We start from the raw sequence: 13,308 nt of genomic DNA, 5'->3' as shown, positions 1-13,308 counted from the left end.
ACCTACTACAACATGAGTACAGTCCCCATTTTGATTGTCTCGTTAGCAGGAATGGTATTCAGAAACATTACATATAGCTTCTGAACATCCAGCTCTTTCTATCTATAGCACTCAACTGAGTAGATACGTTGGTGGCACTTATGGATAGCTGCCTGAATGGGACACTTAAGTCTGTCTCTTATAAACATCCGGCTGATTAGCTTATGAAAATCGCGCTCTCTGCTACATACATTTTCAAAGCCATCTTTATCTACACATTTCATTTAAAAATTCTGAAGTACATACCATTTTTTTCATAGGCTTCTTAATTACACCAAATGCCTAACTTGAAGCTTTTCGGGAAAAGACTTTTCAATGATTATCAGAGTGAGAGCAATCACAACAAAAGATTAGTTTCTGCACATACAACCCTCAAAAAATGAGGGCCTCAATTCATGTGTTTTATTACCATGAAGAAATCAATTTTCTCCTTGTTCAATTTGACTAAGTAAACTGTGAGGAGTAAACTTAAATATGGTGTGAAAGTCCAAGAAAAAATATTTACCTGTAGTGCAAGCATGGTATTAATATTATTGATAAGGCATCTTGCTGTACTAGACAGACCTTAAGGATATTATACACTCAGAATTTAGTAGGTTGACCCTAATGACTTGCACAGAAAAGTGAATTTCAGACTCTAAATGATGGAGGTATTTTTGAAAAGTCTATCTAGTAAAATTGTCTAATTTTTTCCAATTTTATTGGCAAAAGCCAATATAAACCACTTTTTTTTTAAAACAGATGATGTGATATTTCACTAAAGAAATCTGAATGCTGGAATTTTGCCTGCTGAGGTTAAAAGTACTGAAGAAGCTTTTACAGTAATATGCCCATGCCTGGCTGGCTTTGGTTTATTCAGCCAGGATGAAGAATGCTTGCTCAGAAGTGGCAGTAGGAAGGCCACCTGAATCAAAAACCTGTTTTTTCACCCTTTGAATGGACAGAGCATGCACACCACTCACTTTCCACCCACCCCCACACCCCCAGAACAGTTTAACCATTTTACTTCTGGTGAACAGGGATCAATACACAATCTCACATCAGCACCAGTAACAGGGGTTATGGTTTTGGCTGAGGCCAGCAGTTATGAGACGACAATACCTCTTTCATCCCTGCATCAATATTGGTTATTTCTTCTACCTCTCTGAAGCAGAAACATCTCTCAAGTTTATTTGCTCCAAAACATTTGTTAAATCAATTTATCAGATTTTAAAATATGTATGGCCAGCTTTTGTTGTGGCTGTCCTGAGTACTCTGGCTGAAGGAACACTGGGGCTGAGCTCAAAGCTGAAAAGCCCACTGGGCAGGTCTGTGCCTTTGGCTTTGTACAGAGGCTACGTAACCTCAGTAGGTCTGCAAAGCTCCCTAAGCTCTGCTAGCCTGTCTTCAGCCACCAGCACTGTCTTCAGCCAGCTTCTACTTATGTTAAAATTTGGAGCCACTTTTAAATGAGAAGTCTGTTTTCTGTATCTTCTTTTCCTCCTCGAAAACTACAGAACAGGAATGAAAAAGGTGTGTGGAGAGGACTGCTCATAATTTCTAATTTTGCTTATTCTGTATGTTGGATTTTACATAAATGGCCTCTGCCATATTTGTCAAAACTTTTTGCAAATTTTATTAATTGCAACAATGATATAGTAAAGTCTGACAGAAGGAAAGCATTCCTCCTGCCCTTTGCTGTCCAGAGTATTTACAATCACCACAAACTTAAATTCACAGTTCTATGATACTGAGTAGCCCCAGTTAGCCAGGACTGGACAGGAGTCAGCAGATTTTTAAAACAGTTTACCTCTGGGCTGCAAACGGATAGTAAAGTTTAGTAACAGTTTCGTATCATTGAGTAGTCATTTGAGAAGCAGGTGTGGTGGACGAAAAGAGAAAAAGGAAGGGTAGGCAGAAACTCACCAATTTGACCCTCTGCCCAGGGGTGGCACTGATTTCCCATGTGCACTCCTTTCTGCTGGGATACTTGTCAGGCCAGTTGGGACTTGTGATGATGCCGTTGGGACTGTGGATCTTCTGTTCACACTCAGCTGTGCCAACAGTGATAGCATCAGTTAGTCTGGGGGTCTGCATTCAGAGGTAGCCAGAAAAGTACTCTTTTTTGTCAGGGGACCCGCTGAATGAAAAGGATCTTTAGCGGGACGTCTAAGCATGCTCTTCAGTGTGCACGATCGTGTTCTTCCCCTTTGGCACACAATTCATGGCAATTAACCCAGCATGCTTGTTTATTGATTACTGTGAAACATACAGTGTTGTTTACAATGGATGGCCTTTTTTTTGAAAAAACATTATGAAGGAATATACATAAGTATTAAAATTTAATCAAATAGTTTGCTATTCTCCCCATTCTACATACAAGTAAGTATGAAAATCCATATGAGAAGTGTTGCTACTCCAACTTCAAATTATATTTCTTGAACAATTTATTTTTGTCTCTTCTTGCTAATTTTCATACTGCAGCCACAAAGCAATCATTTTGGTTTCTAAACCACAGTTTCTAGGGACATATATACAACTAGAGAACAGCTAAGACTAAACTGTGAGTATGTACCAAGAACAGCTTAGTCATTCACGTCATAACTGAATCACCAGAAATGCATCTCTGAATAAATACAAAGAACTAAAAATTAAAGAAGGCAAGAAAGAAACTAGTTTCATTTTTATATTTAGTTTTTTAACAATCTCAAATTGCTTTATAAATATCAGAGAATTATTCAACAAGAATCTTTTAGAGCAGGCAAGTATCATTCCAACACCAGTGAAAATGTAAGTGATTCACAAAGGGCACATCCTTAGTCACAAATTAAATCCATGCTAGAATACAGCCTTCAGAAATTACAGTAGCTCATATGATACTGCACGCTTGAGGTTCATTTGCAGATAATCTAAATTCTACTTAAGCCCCAAAGCCTACTGTTTTCTTGAAGGTAGCCACACCTTGAGACAGCAAATAAGAAAGACTTGACTGGAATTTAGATTGTCTGAATATGTCCTCTAAAATAGACCCAGAAAGGGCAGATACAGTTTCAACCTGACTGCGAGGAAACAGCTACTGATAGGAGCAAATGACAACTTTACCAGGCTTCTCTCCAGAAACTCTATCCCTGTGTTTAATACAGCGTTAGATAAATACTCTATCACAGCTTTAAATGTTCTACACTTCACAGAACTATTAAAAGTAGCACTCCCTGCCAATGATCCCAAGTTTTCCAAACTGCATTCCTGTGGACCTCAAACTCAGCCACACACATGCTGGGGATGGAGAGGATAGGAAAGGGGGGGTGGCGGGAGTGTTTAAGCCCAAATGTCTAAGCCCCCATTACCGAGATCTTTTTCTTTCCTTTCTTTTCTTTAGAAGGAGAGCTGCAGAGAGCTTTCTGCAAGACAGTTGTATAATCAACTATTCAAATACCTCACTACTTACCCTCCTTGCAGTCATGTTTGTTTTCGTGTAGCACAAATCCATTTCGGCACTGGCAAATGTAGCTTCCTACTGTGTTGATGCACTCGTGCTGGCAGCCACCGTTGTCCTTTGAACACTCATCCTTGTCTAAGAAATACATAACAAGGCCAGGTAAGCACAACTAGCAGTATTTCTCGTTACCAAAAAAGAAAAAGGTTTAGCACAGTGTTTGAGTCCAGAAGAAGATAAACTAAGGCACAGTCACTCTTCTCAGTACGGCAGTTTTGTTGTACCTTAGTTCTAGCCACTCATTGCTCAGCCTGCAACCTTGCACCATGGCACAAATAGTTTGCCTCATCTTTCTAGGAAATGAGAGGTAGTTCCTAGGGGAGAGGAACACTACTAAAACAAACAAACAAAATCAAAGGACATAAGACAGTTGCCAGCATTTACTCTTTCAAGTGGTCTAGCTGGTAAAATTTTCACAAATATCTCATCCAAAGCTTTATTTCAGTAAACAACAGGAGTATAATTTATGGACAACACAAAGTATTCCAGCTTTATGCAAATTCCACAATTTAATGGTGCTATGTTGAAAGGAACATGTAGGCCAAACAAGGTTCCAAGCTCTGCAGGTTAAACATGTGAGAAAAGAAGGATTTAACATAAACTTTTTTAGTAAGTTAATTTTTTTTCCCCAGCAGAGTGACAGTGTGCTTTACTTTTAATGAATCTGGACATTACAGAACATCACAAAAAGAAAAACATTTCATTGAAAAACACAAAAGAAATTGGCATTAGTTACTTCAAGGAGATCTACAATATAGCATGCAGTTCTGTTTATTAACATATAATCCTTCAAAAGAGCTTTTAGTGTGTTAGGAGTAACGCAGAGAGTAGGGGAGGAAATATGACCTGCATTAAACAGCTACAAAGTCATTGCATGGACAAAAGCCAAACTAGATTAACAGGCTGTCATTCTAGCAAGAAGCCTCAGCTGCCACCCTTCTATGTCATTCAGCTGTTGTCATTTTAGGTGAGGCTGGTCCATTTAAAAGGCAGACTGCTCCTGACATATACATATACAAAGACATACATATATATACACCTATATATATATGTGTAGACACATATATATAAATCCAGAGATATAAAAATATATGCCTATATAAATAAATATATATAAACACACACACATATTAAGAAACTATATCTTACAAAATGTGTCATTACAACATGCAAAAGAGAAGAGGAAAAAGAGCAACAAAACTGTGGTCATCCTAGAGGTCCATTTGTTGCAGGGCTGGAATGCAGAGCATTCACCCCCTTCAGCCACATGTACCTTGGAAAGCAGCAGGGAGCATTACCTCCAAACAAGGTAACATGTGATGTTTCAGACCTTAGTAGGCACAGTAAGAATTTCTATAGATTACAAGCCACTACGGATAATTTCAGTCTCCTGTTGTTGTCTTACTCATCCGTTTTTTCCCTGCCTTTACTGATGCTCATATTCAGTAACACAACAAAGGAAGTTTGCATTATAATTGCATACACATCAGCTTTATCTGCCAAAATGTATGCAACACTTGACCTATTGACTTGCAGGTCTTTCTATAAAAATCAGCTTCTACTTATAATACATGATAATAATGTACATTTATAGATAAATTCTGCAAGTCAAACCCAAGTATCCACTGCATTTTGTCCCGTAAATCTCAAATCTCTTTGCACTGAAAGTTTTTGGAAGCTTTCTGCACATGTCAACAGATTTGTAGATTAAGAAACAGTCAAAAACATAGGTAGCTCCCAGAATCATAGATCCAAAGGCTTATACTAGTTGTCATTTTGATGATGAAAGAAGCATAAAAGCTTCACAATACACTGTTCATGCACCCTGCAATGCAAGTCCCAAACTGAGGTAGTAGATCTATTTAATTTCAAACAAAAATTATAATCTTTCATCTTTGCAAAAGCAAGCACTATCATAAATTAATTCCATGTTGCAAGTGAAGAATAGTAACAAGCAAATCAGAAATTAGATGTAACATGAACAAAACTCTTCAATATTTCCCCTCCTAAGCATTAGTTTGTAGTTTTCTACCAAAATAACAAAACAAATGGAAGGCAAGCTCAAAATGCATTCAAGTTAGGCTTTTGAGTACTGAGTAGGTATACAAATTCTAAATAAAAGCCCTGTCCATTTTCATCTTCTACCAAACTGTGTGAAAATACTGAAAAGTATTTTAACATTAAATAAGCTTATATTCTGTAAAATAATCTCTTTAGAGACAAGTGCATAAGCAAACAGTCCTGTGTTGGACCTCCTCAGAGATATAACAATGGACAGAAGGTAGAAAGGAGAAGCTTTGGAACACATTTGAACTACAGTAATTACTTGTACATGGTTAATCAAGGATGCAACTGTTGAACGAGCCTTCCTCACACTTCATAATTCAGAACAGACTTTCTGTCAAATTGATTGCCCAGTTTCAAAATTCATGAAAAAAAATTAGTCTGTATTAGTTATAGGAACAAATGTTTTGCCATATAAAAACAAAGCCATTTGTTATGCTGACAGATGGAAATGAGTCTCCCAGTTTTGAATGGATACTTTCTTTCTTTTCTCATTTCAGTACTCAGAACAGGGAAAGATCCATTCGCAACAAAATGTTAGATTGAATCATTCAGAGGACAAATGGTCGTACCTCTGAGACCCTCAGAGGCCACCAGTCTGTGAATAATACGTACTCGGCCTGAAGGGACCTGTATCAAGTCCTTGCAAGATGCAAAAACAAAAATTTTCTCTTTGCAGGCAGCTTTCTTGTCTGTGGAAAAAAATGTACCAGGATGGCACCAGAGATGAGTTTGTGCTCCAAAACAAAAAGGCTAGAAACATTCTAGCTTTCTCTTTTTAACTGCTCAATGAATCATCACCCAAGAAAAAATGTCCCCACAAACCTCATTTCTATATTACATCAAACACCATGTATGTTTTGAACGGTCATGCAAAGAATCATGTTTATTTAAAACACTGAAGTAACTCTAAAACCTATGATAACTGGAAGCAGTTTAGTGACATAGTATCACTGGGTATTAATCATACCACTACACAAGGACTTTTAGGCTATCTTCTCAGAAAAATCACGGAATTATTTTTTGTTAACATATATTATTGTTATCTTTTTTCCTGGCTAGAGTAAATTCATGAAGTTATTTTACACTCCTCCAGTCTTATGGGCCCAGCAGACTGCAATAGGTCACTGTCTTGTAACAAAAGCAGAAGAGAGAGAGGAGGACAGAAGAAAGAGAAAGGGAGAAAGAATAAAACCCTAATTACTGGAAGCTTTTAGTTTAGAAGCCAAATATCCAATTCCAAAAAGTTTTAATAAAAGTTTAAAAAAAAAATATATATATCATGACTCCCTAGTTTCTTCTCTTTATAAACTTGATTATAAATATACACAAGTGTCTCTAGAGATTAGTTAGATCCCTGCATCGGCTCCCAACCGAGCTTTCTTCAGAACTGTCCCATCAAATGTAAATTTTACAGAATGTTGAAAAAAAAGTTTTTCTCACTTTCCAGTAGCACCTGTCTGGCTGTTAACACCATTTTACAGCCAAAAATGTAATTACATGTTGTCTTATATCAACATAAATACCTTCCTAACGCAGGTCATCTGTTGCCCTATGTCACTGTTTGCTTTCACAGTTTATCACAGTGGGTTCCAACCACCCAAAAACTGCTTTCTGTCATCTGAGCTGGAGTTGGGCCATGCTTTCTCAACTGTAGCTGTGGCTGCAGAATTCACCACCAAAAGACTTGCAAAAAAAAAAAAAAAAAGTTCTTTGGCTGTGCTTGAGGAACACATTACAGTTCCTCATCTTCAAACTAATCTGACTTACCCACCTGTCTCTCTTGCTGAGCATTGCATATGCCCTTTACTGGTGAATAGACTGCAAGATGCAGTGTTTTACTCATTACTGATTTTTTTTCATGATATATGTCTTTATAACTAAATGCTTACACATTCTATTGTGATTTAATTAATAAAAGTGTTAAATGCCTTCCAGCAAGTACCTAAGTATCTTAGATGCTAGCATTAAGTATTTCTCCACAGATATCATTCTGAAAGTATTGTATTCTGAACACAAGTATATAAATAGGCAAAAAAAAAACCCCAAACAAAAAACCACATCAGCTGAACAGTGATCAGTGATCAGCTATCAACTCCCAGAAGTCAAAATACTTGAAGTTTCAAGTTTGTTCTTCATTGACAGACCAATAGCATATTATGTCCATATTAAAGAATTCAGGGGTAAGACAGTAACAGTGTTTTCTGACAGCCATAAGAGTTTTGTCTGATGAAATATATTCAGGGATGACAACCTCTTTTTAGATACTTTAAGTTCATAAGTTTGATTTGTCTCAAGCATTACAAAGTTTCTGTTTTGATCAGGAAATACTGTCAAAAGGGGAAAGCCAGATAACATAGAAGAATAGAATCTGCTAGAAATGGTAACAGCTGAAAGAGAATTCAGAAAGAATAACAATAAAATACAAATTATCCAAACTTGTATGAAATGAGAGAAGAGATTATGGCAGAAATGTGTTATGAAGCATTCACTAAATTTATATACTTACACAGTTAAAGATTATTTGCAAACTATCTTTCTTTGAAGGGGATTAGATATATTCTATATCCAGGACACATAATGCATTTCTATTCATTAAAAAAACCACATTAGCTCAGATTTATCCCTGGCTAATGAACTTATTCTGGTGATCAATGGAGTAATTTAAAACTTATCTTTTTAAAATTACCAGGAAAAAAGCTGTTTTTACCTGGGAGGGGACACATTTCATTCAGAAGTGAAAAACACAAGTGAAAAAATGATTCCAAATGATTACAACCTCCTGCTGATACAGCCTCCATAACTCCATGAATTATAGCCCAGTCTTTCCCCAACATACAGCATTGGCCTGATTTCTTCCTAGACCCCACTCAGAACATTAACAGCTTATTTAAACAATCATTTAAATAAATAAATAAATAAATCTGTGAAAATTGACTATCACTTTAAAGAAAAACAAAATTTAACTGACTATAAACGTATAAATGTTCAGCACGTCCATAAAACAGAACTTCTGACTTCCAGAGCTTACAAATTGCAGAACTATCATTGCCAATCTTACCTGACATAGCTTTATAGATCCTGAAAATATGTAACAAACTTAATTTGCAGAGCATTCTTAGAAGTGGAACATGTCAATACTTACTCTTGAAAAAAAGTCAAAATATGTGACAATTCCTGCTGGCACTAGACTACTAGACCAACATGAAATGACTAGTTGTGTAAGTGTTTCTTGGAGGAAGCTCTGTTATGTGCATATAGGTATTTACTACAAATACTGAGTAAACTTTGAAAGCTTCTTGCTAATGTAAAATATAAATTTAAAAGTAAAACATGTTACTATATGTAAAGATGAATGTGAAAGACTATGACCACAGAAATGTGATTACTAGAAAAAATAATATGTTTTGGAGGATGTAAAATGTTTGTTAATTTCCCTGTATGAGGTGAAACACTTTTTTTTCATCTTTCATAATTGCTTAAGAAAAACATCAAAGCGGTCATAATGAGAAAACATTGAAAGTCTAAACCGTTTGTCCTGACAATTTCCAAACCACATCACTTATACAATATACCGATTCTTATTACTTGGTCATAGTTAAGTTATCAGTTATTAAAGCTAGCCAATGAAATACCATTTCATTTCAACTTTGATAAAATATTTTAGCAAATGAATGCTAATAACAGTGTCTGGTAATACATTTTGCTACATGCTAAACATAATCAGGACTCTCCAGACTCAGATTTTTAACTGCTGTCAAAAAACTTGGGGCAGAATTCAAATTCCAAATGCTTCTGGATGACTTCCAGCTTGGAGAGGTGGGTGGAAGGGCCTGTTTTGTTGTTTTGTTTTACATAAGACAAAATACCTATGCATATGTGTGTGTGTAAACACACAAGAAAAACACTAAGCAAAATTCCACTACTAACACCAGGTGGTATCCTGCCACAGCCAGATTATTATAGTCTAGTCTCAATGGTTAATTGCAGAGACCACTCTTGTGCAAATATTTCCTCACATCTTCAGCTTCACTCATGTCTATCTTTATTCAACAACACATGTTCCCAGATGATATAAACTTCCATTGCTCTGATCTGCCTCAGTGCAATTACACTCATAACTAACTAATATTTTTACAAAAGCAAGTTCTTAAACTCTGTTCTTCTGCAAAACATTAAGAAGTGCAAAATTTGGCAAGAAAGTACCCATAATGTTAAACAAATGTTGTAGCACAAAGTGGTAATATCATAACTAATGCAATATATTAAGAAACCTGAGTGAAAAAAATACAAGTGTACACAGTACGTAATTCATATCACAGTACAACTGGCATTTGAAAAAACAGCAGCAAAACTTGGGATAAAAGAAATCTAATTGAAATTTAGGAACACTTAGTAAATTTGCTTTTTTCTCAATATCCCTAAGTTTATATGCCTCTGCCGTTATTTAATATATATGTATATGCATTCCATATATTTTCTGCAGACATCAGAATTCAGAACAGTATTTTAAGACAGGAGAGTGGTTTATGTTTGTATAAATAAAACAAATTCAAAACTACCAGGAAAACTATAACAGAAAAGGCCACTCACTTTCATACCAAAAATACAGTATTCACTCCACCTAGTCAGCGTATGCTCAGAGGCACTCACAGGTACCCAAGAGTAATTTTCTATACCTGAGAAGAAGTGTGCCTTGAAGCCTTTTTTTGACACAGTGTTGTCAGATCTGAACTCAATTCGCATGTTGTTGTACTGAGAGGTGATAACTTCAGGCACTTCTGTACCGCAGAATTTACCATGTAGTTTAGAATCAGAAGAAAGGCCACTACGAATCTCCACATAATCATATTTGCAAACCTGAGAAAAGAAAGAAAATTTTTTTTTTGGCCAGCCAAAAGAAAAGCATGAAGTTGTTTACAAATACAAGAACGCTGATTGGTATATGCTGCTTAATAATAGATTAATGATTTCTTTTTTCACTTTTCTCTGACTCTGAAAACATTTGTAAATGCTTGCAAACTTTCACTGATTTTGTGTAAGAATATTTTAAGGTCATTGAGGCATAGCTATACTATGCATTACATTCAAAACTATATTTTGATAGATACTAATCTGCGTTCAGTATCTAAATTTCAAGATGCTTAGTAGCATTTCTATTTAATCTAAAAAGTAAAAATTCCAGTGACATTAGACTAAACTCTAGAAATATTCACCCCCAAAAATTGTACCTTTGTGCTATAAACCACATACCCAGAACCTACAAACCTTCTACTGCTTGCATTTCATAGATTTTTAAAAATTATTGATTTTCACTTAGAAACTTACAAGATAAGTTTTTACCATAATGTATTTAAGACATATTCATTTATTTACAAATATATAAATCTGCACTATTTAAACCATACAGCTTTCTTTAACAGTAGCATAGCTATAATTTGGAAGGCTGATGCATTCATTTTCATTAAATGGTTAAAAATAAAGTAAAATAATGTGATAAAAAAGCCTTATGCAAGGCCTACTACTCATGATAATACTTTCAATGCATAATCCCTTGGTCAACCTAAAGCTTTCCACCCAAAAACTTCTAAGCTTCTTAGGCTCAACTATCAATCATTTAATCAAAAATGTCCCAGTTGTCTGCAATTAATAGCTTAAGAGAAAACAGTGGCCAGAAGGATTCATACAGAGCTTAGATTGTCCATTAAATCCAAGTTGTATTTGATAAATCATAATTTCTAGTCAAAAAAGAAATGTCAGGGGAGCTGCAGTGGAACTACAGAAAAGGATGTTTTGGCCTTGTTGCTCCCTCTCCCTATGAAATATTAAATGATTGTCAACATTTCCAGTTGTTTTTAATATAATACATACTAGATGTAGATCAAATCTTCATTGTTACTGGAACAATTTTCATATGTTGCAGAGTTCTAAGTGACTAATTCAGTTGAAACTACTTTTATACAATATAAAGAACACAAAGATTCATAAAACTTGAGTTACTGCCACATGCTGATTTATATTGATTGCAAGATAAATTCCTATTCAAATATAGCTCACAACATTAATAAGTCCCAGCAATTTCAGCAATATATTGGTGAGTTTTGATGGTTTCATAGCTTTAGATTAGAAATGAAATTTAATTTCAGATAGGTCTATCTTTCTTCATACTAGACTATATTTTAAAAAAATGTTACAAGTTAAATGTAAAATTAAAATTTTAAAATGTAATTGTAAAATATTAAAATTGTAATATTTGAAAAGACATATTAAACTTGGTCCTAAATGGAGCTCCTATAACAACAACAAAAAAATTTAGAACATTTGCTAAATGTATACATTTTATGTCTGCACTCAGACAATATATTAGAATGTTCCAGATATTATGTTTCTTCTGATTTTCACAGGTACCATTCTTAGAACTACTATTTAATAGTATAAAGCTGAGATTTAGTAGCACAGGAGAGGATCAAGCCAAAGTTCTAAATGTTGAAAAACTTTATGTATGTATTTATCATATCTGCTTAAGTTATGTGTCTTGTATGACCTTAGAAAACTGTTTTAACTTCATTACACCCCAGATGTCTTCCTTCGAAATCTGGCTTAAGTACAAGAAAGTGCAGGAAGAATGTTTTATGATTTGTTCAAGTGGTAATTAAATTTAAATCTTTGGGATTTGTAAATTTTTATTACACTTTTTTGCAGTTCTTGTAATAAGGATAACAGGACATGAGTGTAACATATAAATCATTAAAAGCTGGAATTTCATGGACCTTAGAACCCACCCCAAATTATTTAAAAAAAATAAATAAAAATCTCACATTGCTTCCTCTGCAAATAATTTTAAGATATTTTAGAGAAACCATGTCTGACTTGTTTCTTAGTTATAAATTAAACTCCAGCCTTTGCCACTTCAGATCTCATACTCAAAACATGCCCCATCCTCATATCAAATATGTTGCTACAAATTCATTTAGTCAGAAATAATGTCCTGGGATTTGGGTTCTTAACGCCGCGTGAAGAATATCCAGATAAACTTGATGGCTACAGCACATTATGTCTAGAGCATGGCAACTCAATGATATGTCAGAGAAGTGCCCAGGAAGCAGAACAGAGGCTGAGAAGTTGATGTTGAAACCTATATTTTACTGATTTGCACCCAAAAAACACTGCAAGCCCCACCACTTTGTTTAAAGCTATAGGGAGCAGCCCTTACCACATGGAGAGCTCTGCTCTGCCCTGCCCCCCTCCCCAACCTGGGGACAAGATCCCCCATTCCTCCAAGGGCTGCCCAGCTCAAACACTGCTGCTGTTCTATTGTGCCTTATTTCTGGTACTGCTCCTTTTAAAATATTCCCCCCATGAGATACTTGTAAATGATTTAAATGCTTCCTCACTCCGTCACTAACCCCAGCTTATGTGTATTCTTTGTAGTCATTGCCTGTAAAGATGATTTGGTTTCTCCAGATTTTCTTCTCTTGAATTCTTTCCAATGTGCCTCAGCCATTTGCTCTGTTTTACTTTGTTGATAAAAAAAAGTCAGCTGAGACTCAACAGAGAACATTTCTTTTAAATTTCTTGTAATACATATACATTTAGATGATATGTAAAAGAGAGCTATTCTCTCCATGTTTGTTTTGAAAGAATCCAGAAACGGTCCCAAAATGAAAACAAGAATATCTATGGTTATTGTCAGCGCATGAAAGGTCAGCAAGCCTTTTATAAGACAATAT

At 35.4% G+C, this 13,308-nt stretch overlaps 1 protein-coding gene across 1 annotated transcript in view; it reads right to left on the bottom strand.

Moving 5' to 3' along the window:
* TLL1 (tolloid like 1) overlaps positions 1–13,308 on the bottom strand; it is a 141,158-nt gene that overhangs the window by 11,309 nt on the left and 116,541 nt on the right. The window contains exons 16-18 of the mRNA XM_069786523.1: positions 10,258–10,438; positions 3,467–3,592; positions 1,945–2,072 (exon numbers count right to left, since the gene is read on the bottom strand). Of these exons, the coding sequence (XP_069642624.1) occupies positions 1,945–2,072; positions 3,467–3,592; positions 10,258–10,438 (435 nt within the window). The remainder of the gene's footprint in view (positions 1–1,944; positions 2,073–3,466; positions 3,593–10,257; positions 10,439–13,308) is intronic.

This window comes from Haliaeetus albicilla, chromosome 1, assembly GCF_947461875.1.
Source record: "Haliaeetus albicilla chromosome 1, bHalAlb1.1, whole genome shotgun sequence".
Taxonomy (NCBI): Eukaryota; Metazoa; Chordata; class Aves; order Accipitriformes; family Accipitridae; genus Haliaeetus; species Haliaeetus albicilla.
The sequence above is the reverse complement of the archived record's forward strand: the minus strand, read 5'-3'. Positions and strand labels throughout refer to the sequence as shown.